We start from the raw sequence: 24,333 nt of genomic DNA, 5'->3' as shown, positions 1-24,333 counted from the left end.
ACTGCACCTGCCTCCCGGTCCGTCTGGTCTTTCCCCCTGTCTCTGCCACCCTAATCAGAGGTCATTAGCCACTTCGCTGCAGTCCCCTGGAATGTGCTGTCTCCAGCTGAGCCTCCGTGGCTGAGGATGTGAGAGCAGAGGCATGGGGGGCCGGGGTGGGCCACATGACCGCCAATCAGCTTCGAGCGCTGCGAGCTGGGGTGGTCACAGCGTTCAGGCCCCAGGCTCAGACAGGCCCCCAAGGACACAGGCTGGCCCCCCCGTGTGAGCAAGGGGCCAGTGCAGGGCGAGGCTCCCACAGGCATACCCTGGGCCCAGCTGCATCCTTTTCTCTCATCTCTCCTGCCTTCAGGAGCTCCCAGGTACAGCCCTCACAGACACAAAGGGAAGCAGTGTTGTCGGATGGAAAAGATCAAGGTTCTTAAGTAGCTGACTCTGGGACCTACTTCAGTGGAAGCTCGTTGCTGTATTGTCTTCAGCCCGAACTGCGGTGTTTGAAAAGCTCCCTGGGGCCTTGGGAAGGGTCTGGAGCCCCCTAAGTGGCCCTGGGTCCTTGCAGCGATACCCAGCCTGAGCAGCGTTCCAGGGAGTGGGAGAGCTTGGGAGATGGGGCTGTTTTCCTGGGCCTGGTCTCTCTGGTTTCATAGCTGGGCTCTGGGGTGGCCTGAGCATCTGGCTGGGCCACACAGCTCTGGGGAGCCTCGGGTTGACTGTTGACCCCCAAGCCCTGCCCAGGAGCAGCGGGAAGTAATGGGCTGACTTCACTGACTTCTTTTAGGGGTCAGTCCCAGAACCTCCATCTGACCCTGGGGCTTGCCAGGGAGGGCTCTAGGCCCTGCTGTGCTAGGTAGGGGCCCCTGGGAGGGGGCATGCTTCCTCTGGCATCCCCCAGCCCTCCACTGCCAGATCCCTGGTCTTGGGTCCATGGCCTGGTTGTAGGCCTTGGGGCCCTGGGGGTGGGGTGTCTCGGGGCTGGGTCACGGCCTGCCCCTCCAGTGGCCTCCATGTGCTGTGTTTGAGGGCAGACAGGAATGTGGGCATCTGGCTTGGGACAGCTGGAAAGTCCTCTTGGGGGCCAGGAGCCCCACTAGCTTAGCAGCCAGGCCCCAACCTCGGTCCGTGGCAGGAGGCTGGAGGGGCAGGATGGGGGGGTCCTGGCTATGAGCGAGAAGGCTGCCCGTCCCCTCTTCCCGTGGTCCTCCTGAGAGGCCTGTGGGATGGGACAGGGTAGGGGTGAGGTTTCCAGAAGAGCACCCTCCCCACCAGCCTGGGCCCTGGAAGAAGTGTGGACTTTAGGATACAGCCGGGACAGGCTGGCCCTTGGTGGCCAGGGCCCAGCTTTGGGCGTGACTTCCCACCCCTCGGGGTTGGACCTGGGGCTGGTGAGTGGGAGGGCCGTTCCAAGGGTGGCTGCTTGTCCTCCAAGCACACCTGGGAGGTTCTCACACCCCGTCGGGACATCCCGACTCCTACGGCCTGGGCCAGGGACTGAGAGTTGGCCTGGGGTGTGGGGGGGTCTGGGTGGGAGTATCCGTGCTTCTCTCGGGGCTCCCTGTGCTGACTTGCTGTCCTCGCGGTGGCTGCGATCGTGTCTCTGGGCCAGTGGAGCTGCCCGGTGCTGCTGTGTGTGGGACGTGTGTGGGGTGGGGTCTCTGTGCCTCCTCTGTCTCTGCCCTGGGACCAGGGCTTGTGTGCTGAGCTAGAATCACCAGGCCCCTGGGGAGCAAACACAGGGCAGGTGTCTGGGGCCCAGTGGCTGGAGCCCCCGGCCAGCCAGTCCCCGAGCTCGGGAACGGCTGTGCTGGGTCCTGGGCGTCAGGGAGGCCGGCTGGCGGGGGCTGTGCGCGTGGTCACAAAGCCGCTGGACTCCGGGGTGGGGATGTGCCGCTGTCAGTCCTCGAGCTGGACTCTCTGTGACAGCTGGGGACTCTGGGTGCTGGGGGCAAGGGAGAGGGCTTCCTCACCCCCAAGGAGAAGCTCGCAGCGCACTGTCCTGGGACAGAAGCTCACTGGGATGGCGGGGGGCGGGGGTGCGCCTTGTCTCACCTGAGGCCTCCGGTCGGAGGCCGGGCAGCCCTCTGCCGGGGAGCAGGGTGGGGCACTGCACCCCGGGGTCTTGCTCACCGGCCGGGCCTGAACGGAGCACTCGATGGGCTCTGAGTTCAGGCGGCTCCGAGCTCCGCATGACCTTAGGGCCCTGCCTCAGGGCCAGCCAGGAGCTGAGGCCTTCAGCCTCTCAGGGTCTCCCCGAGCCCGGCCCCTGCAGCCACGTTAAGCAAGGCTGGGAAGCACGTCCGGATGTCGAGCCCGTGCCTGCTCCCGCCATCGGCACGTCTGCCCACTCGTGAGTCTGATGGTGTGCACAGGCGGGCCTGGCCTAGGGGTGGGGGTGTGGTGCTTGGGGACAAAAGGCCTTTGTTCGGGGGAGTTTGGGGTGCAGCCCCTGCCCCGGGGCAGTGACTCATGGGTTCCTCTGGTTGATGATGTCAGTTTTGTAACAGCCGGCAGGTCACACACACACCCGGGGCGGCCTCGAGGGTAGGAGGGACCCCCACCTGCACTCGCGGCCCCTCCAGGCTGCTCTGTTGGAACCTGGGTATGTGAGGGGGTGGCAGCGAGAGCAGGAGTGAACAGGAAGGGTGTCAGAGGGCCAAGTGAAACTCCAGTTGTGAAGTAAAGCATCTCCAGAAGCAGTCGCTCGGCCTTCCTGCAGCCCCTCGCCTGCCTCCTGGCCCCCTGCCGTAGCCCTGAATCCCTGCCCCCCGTCCCCCCCGCCCCCCCCACCTCACCTCCGGGCCTCAGAAGCCCATCTGCAGGGGGCCCTCACAGCAGCCTGCACCAGGGCCAGACCCAAGGATGCACTTCAGGACCTTCGCCGTGGGGTCGTCTGATCCGTCCTCTGGGGCCAGAGGGACAGGGTGGGGGCCTGCCTGGGGATATGCTCAGAGGGCCTGACGTGGTGACTTCTGTCGCGGGCCTGAGCCTGGCTCTGGCCATCCACCTGTCACTTCCTTTGAAGGATCGAGTGGGCGCCTGCGTCAGGGTGCCGGGCCCCTCGGGGGTCGGGCCTTTGAGATCCTCGGACACCGCTGGAGGTCGGGGGCAGGGCTTGGATCACCGGGCTGGGCCAGGCCCTGGGTCGTGGGAGGCAGGCTGCAGGTGAGGGTCCTCACGGGGTTCCCGTCCTGCTGGCTGCAGCCTGTGGTGTTTACTCTGGAAGAAGGGCTAGTCCATGGTCCGGGTTCCCCGTGGCCCTGGCTTCTCCCCGGCCTGTGAGCGCCACCACCAGCTGAGCTCTGCTTGGCGGGCCCTGCCACCCAGCCATCTGTGAACCCTGCTGGCTGGGAGAAGGGCCTCTGCGGCCATGTGCACAGGAAGTGCAGGCACCTGGGGCCAGGGGCGACAGGGGCACCTGGGTAGGTGGCCACGGGTGTGTGTGGGAGGGCCCCTGACCATCCTGCTGAGTGGCAGCGACCGGCCAAGCAGCTTCCCCCACTGCCACCCCTGCCTAGACCTCCTTGGATTCCAGTTCCTGCTGCCCCGCCCCCCCCCCGGCGGCCAGGGTTCCCTTCCTGGGGGTAGCTTTCATCTCCAAGCTCAAGTCAAGACCCCTCTACAGAGAGCCTTGATCCTCGTCACTTCCTGGGCCCCCCCACCCCCCACTCCCAAGATGGCCCTGGTGTAGCCCTCAGGTCTGTGTCAAGGCGGGGGAGGGGCAGAAGCCACTCCACCCCACCACTAGCTTCTGCAGAGGCTGGGTCTCCTGAGAGCAGCCTGTCAGGAGCCCCACCCCAGGCTCGGGATGCTCTCCAGGTCCCCACCAGGGACCTGGTGCTCAGACTGGGGGCCACGCCTCTGCCCAGTCTTCTGACTTGGGCAGCTGAGGCTGGCGTCCGGGATGGGGTCCCACATCCCTGGGACCTCCCAGAACACATTCCCCTGACCCTGGTGCCCTGCCCTAGCCTTGCAGAACTGCTGATCTTCTCTGATTTCACTCATTTCCTGTTCTGGGCCCCTCGGGGGCCAAGGGGAAGGCCAGGAGCTGGAGTGGGCGCCCCGCACCGATGGCCATCGGCCTCCGTGATGCCCGCTGGACCAGGCCCCGGGCAGAGCAGCGTGCCTGAGCTCGGTCCATGGGATGCCTGCCGAGGCCCCGCTGCGAGTCTCCTTCGCTGCAGCCGGAGCAGAGGCCTGACGCGGTCAGTCTTCCCTCTCCCCTCCCCCTCTCCTCCCTGCCCCCCGCACCTCGTCAGGCCACGCCACCCACCGCACCACCTGCAATGGGACCCCACAGTGGGGGAGGCGCAGGGTCTGTGGGGGGGAGGGGCTCCAGAGACACCCAGCAGAGGACAGTCCCCAGGACACACGGGGCGGTGGGCTGTTTTGTTGGCTTTGAGTGATCTCAGAAGCAGTCGGCCCAGGGGGTAGGGTTACCCGGCTGCGGTGTGGCCATGGGGGGTAGTGCTGGGCCTTCTGCAGGAGACTGTGAGGGCATGAAGTGGGGGAATGGGGATGGGTGGGGGGCCAACGGCACCACCCACAGGAAAGACGGGGGGCAGGAAGGGCTGGGTCAGAGGAGAGTGTGGGGGTGAGAGCAGAGGAGGGAAGGGAGCTCCAGGGGGTAGCCCAGGCTGGCAGTGAGCCCACCCTGGCCCTGAAGATGGGGGCGCGGGTGCCCACAGAGGCCAGGTGACGGGATTATTTCAGCTCCCAAGCTGTAGGATGTGGGGAAGGTCCTCTGGGTGGGTGCCGGAAGGTGACCCCCGGGGGAGACCCTGGAGTGGAGGCTCATGGGGTCTCAGGAACGGGAAGACTCAGAGTCGAAGGTGACCCCTCGAGAGCCCAGGGTTTGTTCTGAGGCCAGGCCGTGGTTTAAGGGCAGACACAGGAGGCGTCTGCCCGCTCCCTAGGCTCAGAGAAGGAGAGAGACCTAGCTCAACCCAGGGCACACCGGCTAGAAACACCCTGAGCCTCTCTCCAAATCCCTGGGTCTGGAGCGCAAGCATCAAGGAGCAGCCGGCACGCAGACTTTGGGGATTGGCTTTTCTTGCTTGATGGAACTCTTTGGAGCTTCATCCTGTTACTGCCAACGTTTCTGAAGTTTCGACATTTTCTAGTCCTGGAACCTTGGCCAAAGCGCTCAGTCTCTATGCCCCGTCTCTTCCTCTTTCTCAGGAAAATGAAGGGGCCGTTGCCAGGGCTGCACGCCAGCCCGCAGAAGTGCCGAATGCAGGCGCTGGCGTGTTATCCTGGTGTCCCAACAGCTCGCGTCCTCTCCTGACACCTGCTCTCCACGTTGGCCCCGGGGGAGGGAGGGGCGGGGCCAGGGCCCTCCATGAGAAAAGGGGCACCACTCGAGGTGGTGCTGGGTGGCCCATGCCCCTCCGGGCCTGATGCTCTCTGCCGGTGTGGGCTGACGGCCACTTAAAGAGAGACTGGTTTGGCTGGGAGAGAGTGGGCTGCCCTGTGTCCCAAACCCCCAGTAAAAACCACTTCGGTGGTCTGACTCCCCATCTCCCAAGAGCCTCCCGTCTCCTGGGCCCTGGGCCGGCGTTGGGCTCAGCCACTGGCCTTTAGGACACACGTGTCCAGGTGGTGTGCAGCCGGCAGTGTGTGGCTCAGTGGGCGGGAGGTGCAGTCCGGGGGGGGGGCCACCCTGACCTGGAGAACCCGCCAGCCAGGGCGGGCTCTGTCCATGGGCCCCAGTATTGCCGGCAAGGTGATGGCCGAGGGTCACTCCAGGAAGGGACCCCTGGCCATCAGATCGAACGTGTGGTCTGAATCCTGACGTTACAACTGCAGTAACGATGTGCACAGTCAGCCCAGGAGAGGGTTTGTTCTGTATGGAAATTTAATGATTTCGGCTGAACAATAGGAAGTTTCCATTTTTGTCAAAACTGGTTGCATACTGGCACCTTCGTGTGATTCAAGCGAATGCTCAGTCTCGTAGGTCCCCCTCGCCTCAAGAGGCACGTCTGGGTTTTTAGATTTTTTACAAGGCGACCTTGGACGTGGCTGCCACGCTTCCTTCCCATGGGGTGTGCTCTGGAGGAACCGGAAACTACAGCAGGACTGCAACGCAGGGCAGGGATCAGAGGTCCACCCCTGGGCTCGGAACCTGGCTCTGCCCCCGGCACGTGGGTGCCGGCAAGCTGTCTGCAGAAGGATGGACACGGGCACACGCCAACTCCTTCGACGATCCCGACGTTCACACAACACGTTCAGGTGGAAAAGGTCGGCAGGGTCCCATTCTGCTCACCCCGGTGTCCCCAAACCTGGCTCCTCTTGTGAATCCTTGTCCTGTGAACCGGGTGTTCACAGGGGGAAGGTCAGTCCTGGCTCGAACTGGCCAATCAGAAAGCCGACGTTCACCTTGTACTCAGAATTTGTCAGATCTTGGGACCTCTCTGGCCCGGCTTCCACCTTCTAAAGGTAGGAGAATCGCCACCACAAGACCATCCCCCGCTTCCTTCTGGCCCAAGACTCCAAGCTCCGGATATCCTTCTACCTTTCAACAAAAGTAACCCAAACCTGCCGCTGTGGACCACATCCCCCCAAACTCAGACTGAAGCCTCACCTTCCAATGTGATAGTATCTGGAGGTGGTGGTAGCTGAGGTCAGGCGGGTGGGCCCTCTGGTGGGATCAGCGTCCTTGTAAAAAGAGACACCAGGCACTCGCTTTGGCTCTCTCCCGTCACAAGGCCGCGGTGAGAAGGCAGCCGCCTGCAGGCCGGGAAGAGGGCCCTCACCACCCAGCCCAGGTGGGGCTGATCACATGTGATTTTAGAGCCTGCAGACTGTGAGGGACACACATCTCTGGCGTTTTGTCACCGCGGCCCAAGCTAAGACGCCCGCTCTCACGATCCACGGCCCGAGAACACCAGAGAGTGGCAGGTCAGAGGTCTGTGCCTTCCGTCTGCGTTGCCCGAGGTGCACCGCGGACGCTGGCCGCGTGGCCAGGCTCCCCAGACAGCAAACCCAGGTCAGACCCCAGAAGAGCTCTGCAGGACCACACACCACTGCACCGGGAGGGGCTCGCGGCTGTCCCGGAGCCTCTCTATTGGACTTCTGTGACGGTCACAGCGCTCACTTTCACATTTAACGGGGGAAAAAGGGAGCCCGAGTGTCCGAGGATGTGTCCAGGTTTGAGAGGGGTGATCGGTCAGGGGGGCGGTGCACGTAAATGCGTTCTGTCTCCAAAAGGACGCGGCAGCTGGCGAAGCCTTTCTAAAGACAGAACGACGGACACCTCACCGATACTTGCAAGGGTCCAGATTCCTGGAACTTGGGCCCAGAGTCTAAAATAACAGATGTGCATGTGAGGAACACTTTGGCCTGCACGGCCGCGAGGAAGCCTTAAAAGGAGTCTTTTCAGAAAGAGACAATGGGACCGACTTTCCAGTGTCAACTAGAAAGAGAAATGGGCAATTTTAGAATTCTTCCACATTTAAACACACGTGCAGCAATGAGCCTACAACTCAAGCTGTAAAAACAGATTAATCCACAAATTCCAAGTTCTGATAGAAAAGTCTTCCCTTAAATAATTTAAAAAATATACTGAGACCCACACGCTCCCAACTTAAAACTCTTATCTACACGAATTTACAACATTTAGAAGTCACAGACTCGCAGCGAAGCACACTGATGACAGATTCACTCTGGAGCAACACAGACCAGAACACCACTGAGGCTGTGAACAGTGACACCCTAGACTTGCACGTGACAAATGGTACCAACACGAAACACAGAAGCAGGTAACCTAACTCGATACGGCTCTAGCAATTCGGATGAAAAGCCACTGGAGTGCGTCGCGGCGAAGGTGCAACATGCAAGGGCCCAAGGGTCAGATCCCTGCAGCCGCGGCTCTCCGGGCAGTGATTTCCTACGTGGACGGTCACCACAGGATGCAGGACAAGGCACAGTCCCCACCCCTGAACGAGTCCAGATTCTTTCTCTGTGGTCAGCTCCGCAAGTGCCCGTCAGCTCCAGCCTCTCGCTGCTGCTGGCCCCTACGTCGGGAGAAGGACAGGCCGGGGCACGGCGGCAAAGCCCTGCCAGCTCGCCCAAAGCTGGGCGTCTTCACAGCCAGGCCGATGCCGGCTGAGATCCAGGGACCGGACGTTTCTACCTGGACGTAAGGTGCTGCCCTGGCAAGCCCCAGGGGCCTCCCAGGCCCAGAACAAGATGCTCCCAAGCGAGGCCCGGTGGCGGCCGCTGGGGTGCACGGCCCTGGGCGCGCCCACCGGAGCCGGGACCTGCGAGCCGTCCGCCGCCGCTTGGCGTCTGCCTGAAAACCCGACCGGTCGCCGCAGAAGCCAGGTCCCCTTGAGGGCTGGGCTCCTTCCGGACACCCGGCCAGAACCCGTCAGCCGTGCCCACGCAAGGCCGGCGGGAGGCCGCCTCAGCGGCTGCCTCACAGGGCCCTGAACGACCGTCGCGGCGGCGGCCGCCTGGGGGCCCCTGTCCCCGCCTGCGTGCGACGCGCGGCGGGTCGGCTGCGGCCGCAGCTCAGGGGATGCCCTCCTTCCTCTGACAGCACTGCGAGGGGGGCGCGGACCAGTCGTAGACGTAGGACAGGCGCAGCTGCACCTCCTGCCTGCACAGGCGGCCCTCCCGCATCAGCGTCTGGTGCTTCTCCAGCATGTCCTCCAGGCTCTGCTTGTGAGTCACCAGGTACTGGTTGCTGCAGCCGCGGGACTTGTACTCGGTGTCGAAGCGCGGGTCGTGCTCGCGCTGGACGTCCACCGGCGCCAGCCAGGCGCCCAGCGACACGTCCTCGCTGTGCCAGGCGCGCAGGTACTCGCGGCTGAGGCGCAGGTAGTGCACCAGGTCGGCCGAGAGCACGTAGCCGCCGCCCAGCGCGTAGGGCAGGTAGTAGTCACAGAGCTGCCAGGCGGCCTCGCGCCAGCGGCCCCCGGGCTTGACGCGGCCGCGGCCCGAAAAGAAGCCCCAGTAGAGGCGGCGGCGACGCGCGGGCTCGCGCGCGCGCAGCTCGGCCAGCAGCGCGTCCAGCCGCGCGAACGAGTCGTCATCGGCCTTGAGCACGAACTCGAAGGCCACGTGCTCGTCCAGCCAGGACAGCATGGCCAGCACCTTGGCGGTGAGGTTCTCATACGCGTCGCGCAGCGCGGGCAGCAGCAGCAGGTCGCCGTGCCGCGCCTGCTCGCGCTCCAGGGCGCGCCGCTCCTCGGCGCCCAGGCCGCCCGTGCCCACGGCGAAGCGCGCCCACACGTCGCCCGGGCCGCCGCGCCGCGCCGCCGCCAGCCACGTGCCGCGGACCACGCTGCGCCGCTCGGCCGCCCGGGGCGCGCTGGCCACCAGCACGGCCAGGAAGGCGGCGGCGCGTGCGGGCCCGGCGGGCGGGGGGCTGCGGCCGGGCGGCGGGCGGGGGCCGTCCGCGGCGCAGCGGGCCAGGTAGAGCAGCCCGGCGCCGCAGAGCGCCAGGCCGCCCAGGGCCAGCGCCGTCCGGTGCCGCCACGCGCGCCGCAGCAGCTTCATGGCGCGCGCGCGCGCACGGGAGGCGCCCGAGGCTCCGCGGCTGGCGCGCAGGCCGCTTCCTCCCGCGGCGGACGCGGAGGGCTACGGGGCGCCCGTCACGTGGGCTCCCGTCACGTGGGCGCGCGCGCCCTTCTCGTTGGTTGCCTCGGGAGGGCCGCGCGGCCACTTCCGCCCAGGGGAAAGATGGCGGCGCCGGCGTCGCCACGGCGGGGTCGCGCCAGCGCGCGCCGTTCCTGGTCCGCCTCTTCCCGGAAGAAAGATGGCCGCGGCCTAGGCGCGTCCCGTCGGAGGCGTCACGGGCGCTCGGGCCCCGCTTGGCGGATCCTGGGCAAGGGGAGGGAGGCCGGTGAGTGAGGGCTCCGGGGCGGGGGGCGTCGGGAGGCCCGCGGACGCGCCCTCGGGCCGCCGGACCCTGGGCTCCTGTCCTCTCCGCCCACACCGACGGATGCCGCCGGGGAACTGAGGCTGGGGGAGACAGGTCGGCAGGGGAGTGGGGTGGACTCCGGTATTTACCAGCGAGGTGACCTCCCTCTCCTAGTCTGTAAAAGGTGCCCTAATTGGTAGGGCTTGGTGGAGATTTGGAATGATGCGTGTAAAGCCCTTGATTTCCGGTTCAGCCAGTGGCAGGTGTTAGGAACACTCTTAGCGGGACTCCTAAAACCGGAGCAGAGCTGTGAGAATAAGGTTCGCGTTTTTATCGTCAAGAGATCTAGTTTCGCCTGAACGGACACCCCAGGATGGCCAAGAAGTGTCGCCTCCACTTAAGCTGGTTACCCTGGGGCGGCGTTAACACCCTCCCCTGACGTCGTTTCTAGAGGAGGGCCATTCCCTGGCCAAGGGGGCAAAGCCCCTGCCCTTTGAAATCCCATTCTGGTGGGGCAGGCAGGGGACGAGGAACTGAGCAGTTGACTGAGATATTCAGCCGCGCTGCTCCTTTTGTGCTTACCAAGATAGGTAACTGTCGTAAGCGGAGAGGAGGAAGTTTCACTTGACTTCCTGTTGTCCGTTCAGTTATCTTGGCATTACTTTTTGTGCAGAACGTAGTGTACTACCCATGAAGATAAGCGGACAGTTGATTTTGCTCTTTCAAGGAGCAAAGTACAGCCTGTTTGGACACAATGTGTTTTTATGGCCACGGTCAGGGAGAGTTACAGTAACGTCAGGGGAAAGTTCTCTGGGTTTGCACGACACTTTCCTAGCCAGGAGAGCTGGGACGCAGCACTGGAGTCACACTCCAGCAGGAAAGGAAACCGTCCTCAGCCATGGGAAGAAAACCCAGCATGAGCACCTGCGTCGGGGGCTCCCTACCTTGGTGGCCGCAGGCTCATACAGGTCTTGGCTTATGGCAGGCTGCATTTCCTCCCGGGCCCACCTTAAGGCCAGCGCCACTGGCATCTCCTTGGCACCTGCGCAGAGCATCTCCTCTTGGTTTAATACCCCCGTGACCTGCTTGCCAGAGCTGTGGGTTCCTTGCCAGGCACCACTTCCTCGTGGTCTGTTTACATACAGTCCTGTTGGTTTTGAGTCACGTGCCCTGTTCTGCTCCCATGGGCCCCGTGTTTTTATTGTGCGCTCTTTTGCGCTGACGTGTCCAGGAACGTGCATGTTGCGATGTGGCAGAAATAGCTGTATGTGTTCGCTCACTTCTGTGGAGTGCCTGCTGGGTGTAGACGGTGTGACGGCCGTCGGATGGCGACGTGGGGGAGGGTGTGGCGTTCCAGTAGATGTGATTGAAGGGCAGTCACAGCACAGAGAGCACCATGGGGCAGCTGGCGGGCGCTCGTGCCCGTGGGGAGATCGCGGGCCCCAGAGGCCTGGGAAGAGGGACGTTTGCCACCCTGTGAGAGGCCCTCCCTCAGAGGGGTGAGACAGGCGAGGTGAGAGAGCAAGGGCTTGTCGAAGGGCCCAGACGGTGCACAGCTTCAGAAGGTTAATGCGTCAAGGCATCACGTGTCGGGAGAGTAATGCTGGCGAGGAGCAGGTGGCCTCAAAGGGAAGCATCGAGGAAGCAAGCGGTGGCATCTGCTAGTGCCCCCGGACCAGCCGGGGCTCGAGCTGTGTGCCCTCAGGCTGGGGTGCGGTGGCTGTGCTGCTGGCCAGCATAGGCAGGCGCTGTACCTCCTGAGCCCCATATGCCCCAGCTTGGCTGCAGGAGGGCACCCTGGCCCGTGGCCAGTGTGTCCAGGGCCACCACCGCTGGGCCCTGGGTCCTGGCGGCTTCCGTCTGCCGCTCCTCCCTGGAAAGACTGCCGGGGGAGGTGAGGGTCTCCGCTGCGCCCGCGAGGACCGGGTTATGTCAGGGGCAAGAAGGAGCTGGAGCCTTCTTTGGGAAGTGTGGAATGCAAGTGTCCGTGGGAAGTGGAGTGGGCAGCACTGTCCCGGCGCCAGCCAGAAGGGAATCTGGAGGCACCCGGAGGGTGAGGGAGAGCAGGAGGGCCCAGGCAAAGCAGCAGATATGGGAGGAGGCTGGGATGGCCGAGTGCTAGGCGTGAGTGCTTGTGGCCCCGGGATCTTTAACGTGGTGACACGGACGGGAAGGTGGCCTTGTTTCATCGTTGCCAGGCCCAGGCATACCTAGGACGACAGACTTCCTGGTGCACCAGTCTTGGTCCTGTGTGAACACGAGCAAGGATGTGTGCACACACGTGCACGTATATGTGGGTGCACACGTGTAGGTGTGTATGCACAAACACCTGTCCATGCATGGGCATGGACATGCGCACACTTACGCGTATCTGTCTTGTGCACGCATGTGCGTGTGTGCATGTGTTTGTGTACATGTGTGCACATCTGCAGAGGTCACGGGGGTGGGAAGGTGGGAAGGGGCTGGTGCCCTGCTGGGCGGGTTTGGGCGTTTGCACTGGCACCAGGCTCAGCTCTCACAAAGCCTCCGGTGGGGGAGGGGCTGCGGGTGTTCCTGTTACATCGGGGAAACTGAGGCAGGGGAGGTCAGGTAGCTTAGCCAAGTTCACAGAGCTCACAAATACTGAATTGGGATTCGGAGAGTGAATTATCACGTCCCTGGGGTCAGTGTCGATGGCGGGAGGGGTGGAGAGAGACTGTTCTGGGAACGCCTGCTGTAGGCATTGAAAAGGGGCAGGTTTAGTGGTGCTGGGCAGCCCTTGAGACGGGGCAGCTTTACGTGAGTAGGAGGGAGAAGGGCCGGAAACCCAGCATCTTTGGAAAAGGAAAAAGCAGCACGTCTAGTACGGAACCCGTCAACCCAGAGCTTCTATTTCATGTTGCAAGTAAACGCTTCTTCGGTGAAGTATCTGCTGAGGCTCCCCTGGACGATGGCTGTGTTCTCTTCGTAGACCATTAACGTTGGGGTCTGGCAGCCATGGGCGGTTGGCCTTCTGCAGCGTCTGGGGTGGCGGGAAGGCTGTGACCCCAGGCCTCGCTTCCTCACGTGTCCCGCCCCTCTCTCCCCAGCTCCTGGCCACACTTGTGGGACATCCCGAAGTCCGGACCCAGGTGGCCATGGCGTCCAGGCGGGCTTCCCTCCGTGGCCTGGCGTCTCACTGCCTCTGGCTCTTGGGGGTCATCCTGCTGATGGACGTGTCTGCCCGGCCTGCCAACCACTCATCCGCTCGGGAGAGGGCAGGCAACAGGGAGGAGCGGGAGATCCTGCCCCCGGACCACCTGAATGGGGTGAAGCTGGAGATGGACGGGCACCTCAACAAAGACTTCCACCAGGAGGTCTTCCTGGGGAAGGACACGGACGGGTTCGAGGAGGACGCGGAGCCACGGAGGAGCAGGAGGAAGCTGATGGTCATCTTTTCCAAGTAGGCGCCCAGGCCTGGGGGGGCGGGGCGCTGTTAGAGTCCGACTGATTTGCTCACCCGGCACGTACTGTGGCCCAAGCCTAGGCGGGTCGCGTGCTGGGGCTGGGTGGGGTCCCCAGGTGTCAGGGGCCCCGTGCCTCAGCACGGGCTTGGTGAGTTCCAGGCTCCCACGGTATTGGTGACGTGGCGGCACAGTCTTGTGCCAGGACCCAGGATTCAGGATTCGTGGCTCTCGGTTCCAGGAGAGAGACTGGGAGGAGCTGGGACGTGGGGCTGACTCTCTTGTGGGAGCCGCTCTGAGCGCACACAGGTGTCACACGGGCCGTGGACACACACACAGGCCACACGCGCTGGCTGTGAGCACACACAGAGGTCACGTGGCCTGGGGCTTTGGAACCTCTGAGGGAGGTGAGGGGCCTCGCGGCTGGGGCCTGAGCTCAGGAGGAGGCCCTGGGCAGTTGGACTGGGCTTTGTTTCCTGAGCCCACCAGCCTCAGCTTCCTTGTCTGTGAAGGGGGGTGTTGAGAGCCCCGCTTTCCCGGGCATGGTGAGAACGAAGTCCCGGGACCTGCCGTGTGCTTGCCGTCTACTCGCAGGACGGGACGGGGTGGGATGGGGGCGGAGCACGGGTGGAGGGCAGCGGGGCTGAGGGGCGTGGTGGGTTTTCCCCGTGGGTGGGTGGGAGGAGACCAGGCAGCTGCAGGTGGAGGCAAGGAAGGACGGGCGGGTGGGATGCTCCTGCAGGCCGAGCGGAGACGTCAGGAGCCCCGGTCACTGAGCGGGGCTGAGGGGGAGCAGCCAGCAGGCGTGCATCTGTCCTCGGCGTCGAAGGCCAAGTCTGGGCGCTGGGTGACAGATCCAGAGAGAGGACCGTGGCCAGACCAGGGCCTGGGGGGGTTCAGAGATGAGGCGAAAGGAGAAGCCGCCAGAAGGCTGTGGCGAGAGAGGGCGTCGCTTTCCCGCACGGCCCCCTCAGACGCCGCCCTGGAGGACGGTGACGGTCAGCTGTGCATCAAAGCCTCGTCCAGCGTACAGATTTTATCACTGTCGTCCGGAGTGAGCTTTGCTGCTTCCAGTGAGCAGAGGAAAGCTGGGGACTGAGCCACCGGCGGCAGGTGGCTCCTTCTTGGCGGTCAGATGGAGGCCGACCCACAGAAGGCAGCAAGGTTGGCATGCCCGTTCTTTCCTCTCCACGGTGCCCTGATGGGGTTTCCCTGGATGGGTGTTGGTGAGAGATGTGGATCCCGGAGGCCCGCTGGTGTGAGGTGCTCTGTGCACAGGGTGCAGGGGTGGGGGTGGGGGCAGGGGGAGCAGCAGGTGGGCTGCCCGCTGGGGGCGGTTCGTCGGTGGGCTGGCCGAGACCGAGGACAGAGGTGGGCGCTGCTCGTGATTTGGCCAGCTCATGCGGAGGGCGCTGGGCTCTTCTCAGGACTCTGTTGGGAGTACCCATCCCTACACTGAGAACTGCCTTCCCGGCAGCCTGGGGAGGGTGGGCTGCACCACTTGGTGGGCCAGGGGCGAAGTGTATGCCCACAGCCAGTCTTTGGGCTAAAAACCCGGTCCAGGGGATCTACCCAGGCCTGCCCTGGGCATTCTCGGGAGAGAGGGTGGCCCCACCCTGGGTCCTGAGGTCCCTGGGGTCCCTGGGGTCCCTGAGGGCCCTGATGGGGTCCCTGGGAACTTTGAACCTGTGAATGTCTTGCCTGTTGTGAGATCTTCCATCCGAACAGGTTCAAACTCGGCTGTTGAAGCAGCAGTGGGTTCTTCCTGGCCTGGCTTCTGTGCCTTAGAGCCCTTGGCACTTTCGCGTGTTCGGGGGCCTGGAGGGTCTGGTGGATGGGCCTAGGGCTCTGCGAGGGAGGGGCCCCAGAGGGGCCAGGCAGGGCCTACTGGACAGGTGATGGCAATGGGGCAGAATCCAGAGAGGGTGGGATGTCGCCTAGAGACTCAGTGCCAGGAGCAGGTGCGTGGCACCGAGCAAGGTTCCGAAGGAGCAAGGCGCAGAGTGGGGAGGCGGGACTCTTTCCTGCTGTGCGCCCACCTTAAGTGTTGAGGGTTAGTTCTTTAGCTGGTTGGCACATAGGTGGGTATGGGTACAGAGCGATACCGAGGAGTCTGGTGCCACAGCCAGGCCGGGGCCATGAGGGCTGGTGTGTGCTCAGAGCCCCTTTGGGGTTGGGCCCCACCCGCATCTCACACCTGGCAGGGCTCTGAGGGCCGGGTGTGCGGATGTCCGTGTGGGGGTGGGGGCCTTCCGGGCCACACCTGGGCGCCCGCTGGCCTGTGTGCCTGGAGCCAAGAGGGGCCTGCGGCGTGGAGAGGCGGGCGCTTGCTCAGGGGTCACGATGCTAAGGTCACATCACCTGACGTGCAGAAAACCAGACCGGCAGCCGCGTTGCCGCCTGGGAGGATGGTGTCCGTGGGCTCACACGCTGGCTGCCTGTCAGTCTCTCTGAGGGGTGGCTGTCTGCTCTCGCTTGTCATGACCTTGACAGTTTTGAGGAGGACCGCACAGGCGTTGTGTCGAATGTCCCTCGTTTCGGGTTTATCTCTTGTGTTTTCTCATGGTCAGAGGGGGGTTGTGGCTTGGGGAAGGACACCCCAGAGGTGAGGTGGCCCTCTTGTCACATCCTATCAGGGGGTCCTGTTGGCCGGTCACCTGGTCCGGGTGGTGCCTGCCGGGTGTCCCTCCTGTCTTCCTGGGCAGCAGCCACTCAGTGAGGCGGTCTCACTGCGGGGCTGGGGACGAAGCTGTGCCTCCCTCCCGGGACCGGGGTGGGGGGGGGGTGGGGGCGGGGGGCGGCGGGGAAGAACCGCCGTAGTATTTGGAATTCTGGAGGGAGGAGTTCTGTCTCCCCCACGTGCTCACGCTTATCAGCGGTCCCCTCCACCAGCAGGGACTCCTGGATGTGTGTCGTGTACTTGGGGTCCGGTCCCGCACTGTGTTGTTTTGCCCTGGCCGTTGGGGGCTCTTTCATTTGCTTGTTTCGGGGGCACCGCCTTACTTTGTGGCCCTGCCGGGGGCTCCAGGTTCATCTCGTCGTGTGCCCGCCTCAGCCGTAGCGGCAGCCACGTCTCCAAGGAGCCCTGGTGTCTTTTACTGGAGGACGGTGTTTAGAAGCCAAGATCTGGGCACCGGTGTGCGCCTTGCTGCAGCTGTCACGGCCTGAGGTCTTGTTGGCGGACGCAGTTAGATAACGTGTGCGTGCGTACCGACGTGTGTATACGTAGGTGTGTTAACTCACGCACACACGTGCTAATATGCGTGCACTTGTGTGCACTAGGCGGTGCACACGCGTGAGCATCGCTGACTCATGTTTGCACGGGGGCGTGCTGGCCCACGCACACACGTGGACACGTGCTTGCGCCTCAGCTAGCCGTCTGCTTCATCAGCTAGCCGTCTGCGCCCGCGTATGAAGCGCGACCCCGCTCTGGCTTCGCGGCTCTGGTTCGGGCCTCGGCGTCTGCCACGAGCAGGGTCCCAGTCCATCCACCCCAGCGTGTCCCTGTTCACGGTGGTGGAGCCCTGCCAGCCATCCTCATGTCCATCGGTCCACCTGTGCTGCCGGGTTCCAGAGGCCTCGTGTGACATTGCCCCTCTGCCCGCAGGGTCGACGTGAACACCGACCGGAGGATCAGCGCCAAGGAGATGCAGCACTGGATCATGGAGAAGACGGCAGAGCACTTCCAGGAGGCCATCGAAGAGAGCAGGGTGCACTTCCATGCCGTGGACCCCGACGGCGACGGTATGGCCGGCAGGGCTCGGGCCGCCAGGAGGGGGCGGTGCGCAGAGGGCAGGGGTGGGGGGTGGGGGCGCCCGCTGATGCTGCCCGAGAGACCGCCCTCCCGGCTCCCGTGTCCTCCGCTGGTGAGGGCAGGGCGGGGTGCAGGGGGTGGGCCGGGGCTTCGGGCTGGGTTCCGGCCGCTTCCCTGCTTCTGCCCCTTCAGTTGCCTGACGTCTGAAAACGGTTACATACCTCTTCTCGTCTATTTATCCTTTACCGTTTCTTTTAAGTTCGCTTATTTATTTTGAGAGAGACTGCGCAAGTGAGGAGGGGCAGAGAGAGAGAGACAGAACCCCCCCGGCAGGCTCTGTGCTGACGGCTCAGCGGGGCTTGAACTCACGAACCACGGGATGGCGACCTGAGCTGGAACCGAGAGTCGGACCCTTAACTGATGGCGCCGGCCAGGCTCCACTGCTCACGTCTTTGTAAAACTGTCCGTCGTCCAACACCCTAACGGTTGGTCTTTGCTTCTAGGCCGTGTGTCCTGGGACGAGTATAAGGTGAAGTTTTTGGTGAGCAAAGGGCACAACGAGAAAGAAGTCGAGGAGAAGATGAAGAATGGCGAGGAGCTGAAGGTCGACGAGGAGAGTGAGCGCCCAGGCCCTGCCGCAAGCCCGCGAGGGGGACCCCAGCCGGGGAGAGGGCGGGTCTGGGCCAGGAGGAGGGCCCGCAGGGTGAGGCAGGGGGGGCACAGAACTCTGCCCGCCCCTCAGCCTTTCACAGACATGCCTTTAAAACCTCAGGGACAGAAACCCGGTGCACTAGGGTGTTGGCCAAGTTCTAGAGCGCGGCCGGAGAACACTGGCGCCTTTCCCTAGTGACTGCCTTCTGCTCCGCCACCCCGTCCCACCTGGGGGCCCCTGCGGGGCCCAGCATATCCTGTTCCTCCTCCACTCAGTGGGTCGCCGTCCCCACCCTTGTCCCATGGTGTCTTCTCTTGGTGGATGTGCAAGCGTGGGAGTGTCTCTGCGGCATCTTTCTGCCTGTGACACCGTCTCTCACGTGTCCGCCGGCTGTGCTGGTGAGTGTGCTGGTGGCCTCTGCTTTGTGAAGGGTGCCGCTGTGTCCCCTGGGCCACAGGTGTTCACTGCTGTTGTGTCTCCAGATGAACGGTGGGCCCTCTTGTCTGTGCCAGTATTTGTGTATCTAGGCCTGGACCCCTGTGTCCTGTGTCGGGACTGCAGCCATACCTTCTCTCTGTTTGATTTTCCCTTTAGTCTTTAATCCCGATTCCCCGTGTTCCTTGCGGGTGTGCAGGGAAGTGATGGCCTTTCTGCGTTAACCTTCGTCCTGTGGTCTTGATACGATTGCCTAGTGGCTCCAGGAGTCTTTGTCAGCTCTTCCGGATTTTCTCTACAGGCAGTTGTGACATCTGTGAGCCAAGACCGTTTATTTTCTCCTTCCCAATCTGGGTATCTTTAACTTCCCTTTTTTCTTTTTTGTTTTCAACTAATTTTTAAAGTTTATTTCTTTATCTTGTAATGTTTGTTTACTTTAGAGAGAGAACGCACACACAAATGTGGGGAGGGCGGTGGGGGTGGGGCAGAGGATCTGAAGTGGGCTCTGTGCTGCCAGCACAGAGCCTGATGCAGGGCTCAGACTCATAAACCTCGAGACCATGACCTGAGCCAAAGTCAAGAGTCAGCCGCTTAACCGACTGAGCCACCCAGGCGCCCCTTTAATTTCCTTTTCTTATCTTACCGCGTTGGCTGGAACTTCCAGTACAGTGTTGAAAAGCATCTTTTTCTTGTTCTGATCTTCGAGGCAAAGTGTCAAGTTTCTCACCATTAAGCATGACGTGAGCTGTAGGTTTTTTGTGGATGTTCTTTGTCAAGTTGAGGAAATTCTAATCTGTTCCTGGTTTGCTGGAAGTTTGGATCATAAATGGGTGTTGGATTCTGTGTAATGCTTTTTCTGTGTTGATAGGGTCATGTGGTTTTTCTTCCTCATCCTGTTGATGTGATGATTATATTAATTGACTTTTGGATGTTGAACCAGCCATGCACACTTGGGGTAACTCCCACTTGGTCGTAGGATATAATTCTTGTGTTTTTGGATTCAATTTGCTGATATTTTGTGGGGCATTTAAAAAATTTTTTTTTTCTAATGTTTGTTTATTTTTGAGAGAGACAGAGACAGAATGTGAGCGGGTTAGGGGCAGAGAGAGAGGGAGACACAGAATCCGAAGCAGGGTCCAGGCTCTGAGCTGTCAGCACAGAGCCCGACATGGGGCTCGAACTCACAAGCTGTGAGATCGTGACCGAAGCTGAAGTCAGACGCTCAACTGACTGAGCCACCCAGGCGATGTGGGGCATTTTTGCATGAGAGGCACCAGTCTATAGTTTCCTTTTCTTGCAGGGTCTGGTAGTGTCTGAGTTCCCAGCCTTCCAGCTGTCTCCTTGGGGGTCACCTGTCACAGGCACCTCGTTAATGTCTCATGCCTTTATTTTTCCTGCTCAGCCTGTTCCTGGAGCACGTGTAACTCCGCAGAGTCTCAAGTTAAACAGTGAGGAGGCTCCTGAATGCGCTCCGACGCCAGTCGGCCTTTCCCACTTCCTAGGACGTCATCCAGAATTTTAGTTCTGTCCTTTTTAAACCCTGTTCCTTGGATGTTACTATTTTTTTCTGAAATGGTTGTTTGCCTTTTTCATAGCTGTTTGTGTTTTGTGTTCCCACGGTTTGTCCTGCAGTTCCGGCTGTTCCCTGAAGGTGAAATTTGGAGGTGTCTGGGCATCCTGGGGGGCCTCTGCCCTCTTGCCAGCACTGGTGATTTGGCATCAGCTTCTGGGGTGGCCGCTGGGGTGTGGGCTGCAGACCCCCTGTCCCTGCCCGCTCTCGGGAGCTAGTCTGTCTTCAGCGCCTTTCCTTTGGCCGTGTCTGGGGTCAGGGCTGTCCTCCAGGGGTGTGAGTTCTGTCACCTCAGCACGTGTCTTCAAGGCCCCTGTTCCCTTCTTTAGTGTCGGTGGGGCACTGCAGGTGAGGAGAGGCGCCGAGGGTCTCGGAGGCCAGGGGAGGGTGGGCAGGGGCTGAGAGGTAGGCTTGGGGGTCCCCACGTGGTGGTCTGCGTCCTCGGGGGACCCTCACTCGGCAGGTGCCTGTGGGCTCACTGGCCTCCCTCCCTCCCGGCCCCCCTCCTTGTCCCTGCTTGTGGCCACGTTGCCGCAGTCTCTGTCTGTCGTCTTCTGCCGGGAGTCCTGCTGTTGGCTTCAGGGCCCACCTTAAGTGCCTGGTGACCTCATCTCAAGACCCTTAAGTGGTTTTGGCTGCACAGACCTTTCTCCAGGTCAGGTGCTGTTGACAGCCTGCAGGCGAGTGTGTGCTAGCTAGCCCCTGTTCCTCTCGGCCCTGCACACGGGCAGGAGGGAGCCAGTCACCCCACCTCCCTTTAAGTGGATTCGCCATTCAGGGTAGGCCACCGTGGGATCTGGTGTTCATCAGAAGGCGCTAAGGCTTGAGGCGACGGGTACCGTGTGGGATGCAGCCGTCTCCCCTGCTGTGATGTGCCAAGGCCCGGGAGTCCCTGTTCCTGGTGACGGCGGTGCGGTGCAGACACACCTCCTGCCTGAACCCTTCCTGCTCGCCTGGCCTCCAGCTGGACGGTCCTTGAGCCTGCGAGGCCGCGGGCCTTCCCACGGAGGGAGAGCGGGGGTGTGGCAAGAGTGTGCGGGGGCTGCTTGAGTCATATCTGGAAGCTGGGTTTTCCTCCGGAGCCCTGCCCTCCGTGTAAGGCGCACGTGAAACAGATGGAAAGGAACAAGGTTATGCTTTGTTCCTGTAGGTGCGCGGGGAGGGTGAGTCAGCCTCCGCCGTGCTTTTCCATTTCTCCCGAGGAGCAAACAGCAGTAGTGAGCTGGGGTGGGGGCTGTGTCTGGAGGAGGGTCAGCCCCTGTATTTGGTGGGGAGGATCTGTGTCCAGGGGCATATGTGTGTGTGTCTTGTGGGACCTGTGTCTGTGTCTTGGGAGGGTCTGTGTCTGTCTGGGGGCTTTGCCCCCTCTGCCTCCCTGAGGGCCGAGCTCTCCTTTGGGAGAGGGGCGCTAGGCCTTGCTTGCCGCAGCGTCCTGAGCCGGCCCTCCTCTGCGGGCAGCACACCTCAGAGCTTTCCTGGTGCGTGCAGGTGCCATGGGGGCCTGGGTCCTCACAGATGTGCCTCTCTCAGCACAGGAAGTCCTGGAGAACCTCAAGGACCGTTGGTACCAGGCGGACAACCCCCCCTCGGATCTGCTGCTGACTGAGGACGAGTTCCTGTCGTTCCTTCACCCCGAGCACAGCCGTGGCATGCTCAAGTTCATGGTCAAGGAGATTGTCCGGGACCTGGGTGAGGCCTGGCCGGAGGCCCTGGCGCCCCCGGGGTGGGGGTGGGGGTAGGGCCCACTGGCACCTGCAGCGACTCTCCCGTCAGGGGTCAGCCTGGGGGTCTCGCAGGCTGTGTGGCCACCTGGTGAGGGAAGGCCAGGACTCGCCCTGGGCCGTCTGACTTCCACCAGGCTCCTGGGCACCTGTTTTGAGACGCACCTGTTCTGCTTTAGGCTGAAAATTTGGCAGCAGACCTGTCTGATGGACTTTCTTCTGGGTGGGCCTGGGTGGTCCCGTGCTCACTTGGGGTCTGAGCGTCCACACCTCTGTCCTGCAGACCAGGATGGTGACAAGCAGCTCTCGCTGCCTGAGTTCATCTCTCTGCCCGCGGGCACGGTGGAGAACCAGCAGGGCCAGGACATCGATGACAGTTGGGTCAGAGACCGGAAAAAGGAGTTTGAGGAGCTAATCGACGCCAACCATGATGGGATCGTGACCATGGCGGAGCTGGAGGTGAGCGCAGGTGGTGGGGGGCGTGGGGGCGCCTCTGGGGTTGGGCTCAGGGCCCCGAGGCTTCCCGTGGGGCTGCAGTGGGAGGGAAGGCGGCACCGGTCCGGCTGTGGCCGGTCACTTGGTCACTTAGTGGCACCTAGAAGCGGGCTCCCTCAGGGGTGGGGGTCCACCCCACCAGCCTGGTCGCCTTTGGCACTCAGAGGGGATTCGAGTGGGGTGCCTGTGCCTGCCCCCTGGTCAGGGTGCCCCCTGGGTGGGGTGTCTGCGTGTCTTGGCCTCTCGAGGCTCCAAGAAGCCGCTCCCCAGTGGGCATCTGGCTGGACGCTGCGGCCGTGGGCCACGTTGGAACCCACCGTCTTCCCCCGAAGTGTTTTCACTGGTGCCGTGTAGGCTCGTTTCCCCATTGCTGTATGACTCGTTCGTCGCGCATCAGAGTTCTCTGCTCCCTTGCTGACAGCTGGAGGACAGACACCTGTGGTTCAGGGGTCGAACGGTGGCTGATTTGGTCCATGTTCCGCCTGTGTCCGTGCCCCGCGCGCCCCACTGCCAGGCCGCGGGTGGCCCCTCAAAGCTTCTTGCGCTCCAGGAGAGCTCCCCTCCCGCCCTCCCGTGGTGGGGGCTCCCTGGCGAGGACGGGGAGGCAGTGAATCTCCTGCACCCACACAGGCGAGGCTCCCTGGCCCTGAGTCACTTCCAGCCTGGTGTGTGCCTTCCAGAACATTCAGGAACACGCCGCCATCCCCTTCCTGCTGCTTCTGTGCTATCAGCCATTGGGGGGGTGAGGGGGGGCGGGGTTCAAACAAGGACTCGCTCTTTGTAGCTGGCTAGAGGGTTCCAGCCTTGCTGCTGCCGCCTGAGGCACAAGGTGCTGACCTCGCTGACCGGGTGTCCGTGTGGGGCGGGGGCGTCCGCCTCGGCGGGGGCTCTCAGCCGTGTCACCACGCGCGGACTTTGGGCGCCATTGTGACAGTGGCACCTGAGGTCCAGGGGTCCCAGTGCCGCCGGGGAGCGGGCAGGCCAGGGGGGCCCTGGCGGCCAGGGCCGTGCTGATGGCGGTGCCCGCGACCACCGTAGGACTACATGGACCCCATGAACGAGTACAACGCCCTTAACGAGGCCAAACAGATGATCGCCATCGCCGACGAGAACCAGAACCACCACCTGGAGCCCGAGGAGGTCCTCAAGTACAGCGAGTTCTTCACGGGCAGCAAGCTGATGGACTATGCCCGCAACGTGCACGAGGAGTTCTGAGCCCGAGCCCCCCGCCGCCCGCCCCTCCCGGAAGCCTCCCTCCCTCCTGCCGCCCTTGGGCCCCGGGTCCAGGCTCCTCGAAGTTGTGCTCGGCCGCCCCTGTGCGTGGGGCCCCACGTGCTGCCACGTGTCACTTCTGGGAAGCGGGTGCCGTCGTGCGAGGGCACGGACCGCAGTGGCGCCCTGTGGGCTCACCACAGCTGTGGGAAGTAACGCGGCTCCTGCCGCCTCCTTAAAGACCGAGCGGTGGAGCTCGTGCTCGAGTGTGCTGCCGGTGGCCGGTGGCTGGGGGTGCCTGCCCTTCCGAGCGGAGGACCCTCGGTCTCCGAAAACACAAACACTTGTGACAAGAATCTTACGAATTTACTTTAAAATATAGTTGCCTTTTTCTCCCAGCTTCTTTTTTTTTTTTTTTTTTTTAAGCCCATACAATGATTTTGGAACGTTTGTGGCTAGGTGGCTTCCACTTAGCGCTTTTGAGGTGGGCGATTTGGTGAGAACAGAGAGTTTGGTCAGGCAGGTGCGGGAAGGACCAGGGTCCCGGGTGGGGCTGCGTGTGACAGATGTGTTTACCGACAACGGGGACCTCTCGGAGCTCGTGGGAGATGGCTTTCGCAGGAAGCCAAGGGTGTGGGCTACAGATTGAAAGTCAGGAGCCTGAAGCCTGGGCCTCGGTGAGACCCCCTGGGAGGGGCTGGGGGGGGGGGGCAAGGGAACCGGAGTTCCTGGTAGAAAGGGAAGAGCTGAGAACAAGCCCTTAGGGGAGGGACCGGGGTGGGGGGTGGTGAGAACTCAGGAGTCCACCGAGACTGGCCTCAGAACCCCCAGCCCGGCTGGTTGTGGGGGCCTGGAGTCTCCCTGAGCCGGTGGTCAGGGCCTGGGGATAGGACAGCGATGTTGGCCGAGGTTCCACCAGACCTGCATTTCTCACACATGCTGTCCCGGTCCTTCCTGGGGGCCAGCTCTGCCCCGTGCTTGACTGGCGTCGGGGACAGAGGGCATTGAACTGTGAGGGTTTCGCAGTCCCTGACCCCACACGCCTCTCAGCTGCCACCTCCGGTCTCTGCTCCCCCCGCCCCCTCCCTGCTGGCCATCCTCTCAGGAGCCCCGCGCTGTGGTCCGTGGCTCCTCAGTGGACAGCTCGCCCAGCCAGCGGGTCCACCCTTGCCACAGGGACCCGCTTCCGAAAAGCGTGGGAGCGGGGCCG

General features: G+C 62.7%; 2 protein-coding genes across 3 annotated transcripts; one reads left to right on the top strand and one right to left on the bottom strand.

Moving 5' to 3' along the window:
* Positions 1 to 5,828: 5,828 nt before the first annotated feature.
* B3GALT6 (beta-1,3-galactosyltransferase 6) lies at positions 5,829 to 9,602 on the bottom strand. Its single transcript, XM_045475200.1, has one exon. The coding sequence runs from the start codon at positions 9,496 to 9,498 to the stop codon at positions 8,509 to 8,511; it is 990 nt and encodes a 329-aa protein (XP_045331156.1). The 5' UTR covers positions 9,499 to 9,602; the 3' UTR covers positions 5,829 to 8,508.
* Positions 9,603 to 9,734: 132 nt separating this feature from the next.
* Positions 9,735 to 23,292, top strand: SDF4 (stromal cell derived factor 4). 2 transcript variants are annotated; one of them, XM_045475199.1, is made up of 7 exons: positions 9,735 to 9,844; positions 12,931 to 13,283; positions 16,892 to 17,028; positions 17,542 to 17,655; positions 21,226 to 21,384; positions 21,700 to 21,875; positions 22,950 to 23,292. In XM_045475199.1, exons 2-7 carry the CDS (start codon positions 12,979 to 12,981, stop codon positions 23,124 to 23,126), a joined length of 1,068 nt encoding a protein of 355 aa, XP_045331155.1. In that variant the 5' UTR covers positions 9,735 to 9,844; positions 12,931 to 12,978; the 3' UTR covers positions 23,127 to 23,292. The 2 variants fall into 2 exon arrangements, with proteins under 2 accessions (XP_045331155.1, XP_045331154.1); XM_045475198.1 differs by lacking the exons at positions 9,735 to 9,844; positions 22,950 to 23,292 and adding an exon at positions 22,266 to 22,598.
* The last annotated feature ends 1,041 nt before the right edge of the window (positions 23,293 to 24,333 follow it).

Source organism: Leopardus geoffroyi, chromosome C1, assembly GCF_018350155.1.
Source record: "Leopardus geoffroyi isolate Oge1 chromosome C1, O.geoffroyi_Oge1_pat1.0, whole genome shotgun sequence".
Lineage (NCBI taxonomy): Eukaryota > Metazoa > Chordata > Mammalia > Carnivora > Felidae > Leopardus > Leopardus geoffroyi.
The sequence above is the reverse complement of the archived record's forward strand: the minus strand, read 5'-3'. Positions and strand labels throughout refer to the sequence as shown.

Bases quoted from the DNA above. Each gene is read 5' to 3' on its own strand.
- B3GALT6 (XM_045475200.1), bottom strand. From the start codon at position 9,498: ATGAAGCTGCTGCGGCGCGCGTGGCGGCACCGGACGGCGCTGGCCCTG.
- SDF4 (XM_045475199.1), top strand. From the start codon at position 12,979: ATGGCGTCCAGGCGGGCTTCCCTCCGTGGCCTGGCGTCTCACTGCCTC. The intron at 13,284-16,891 runs GTAGGCGCCCAG...CTCTGCCCGCAG, and splicing joins CTGATGGTCATCTTTTCCAA to GGTCGACGTGAACACCGACC. The intron at 17,029-17,541 runs GTATGGCCGGCA...CTTTGCTTCTAG, and splicing joins CGTGGACCCCGACGGCGACG to GCCGTGTGTCCTGGGACGAG.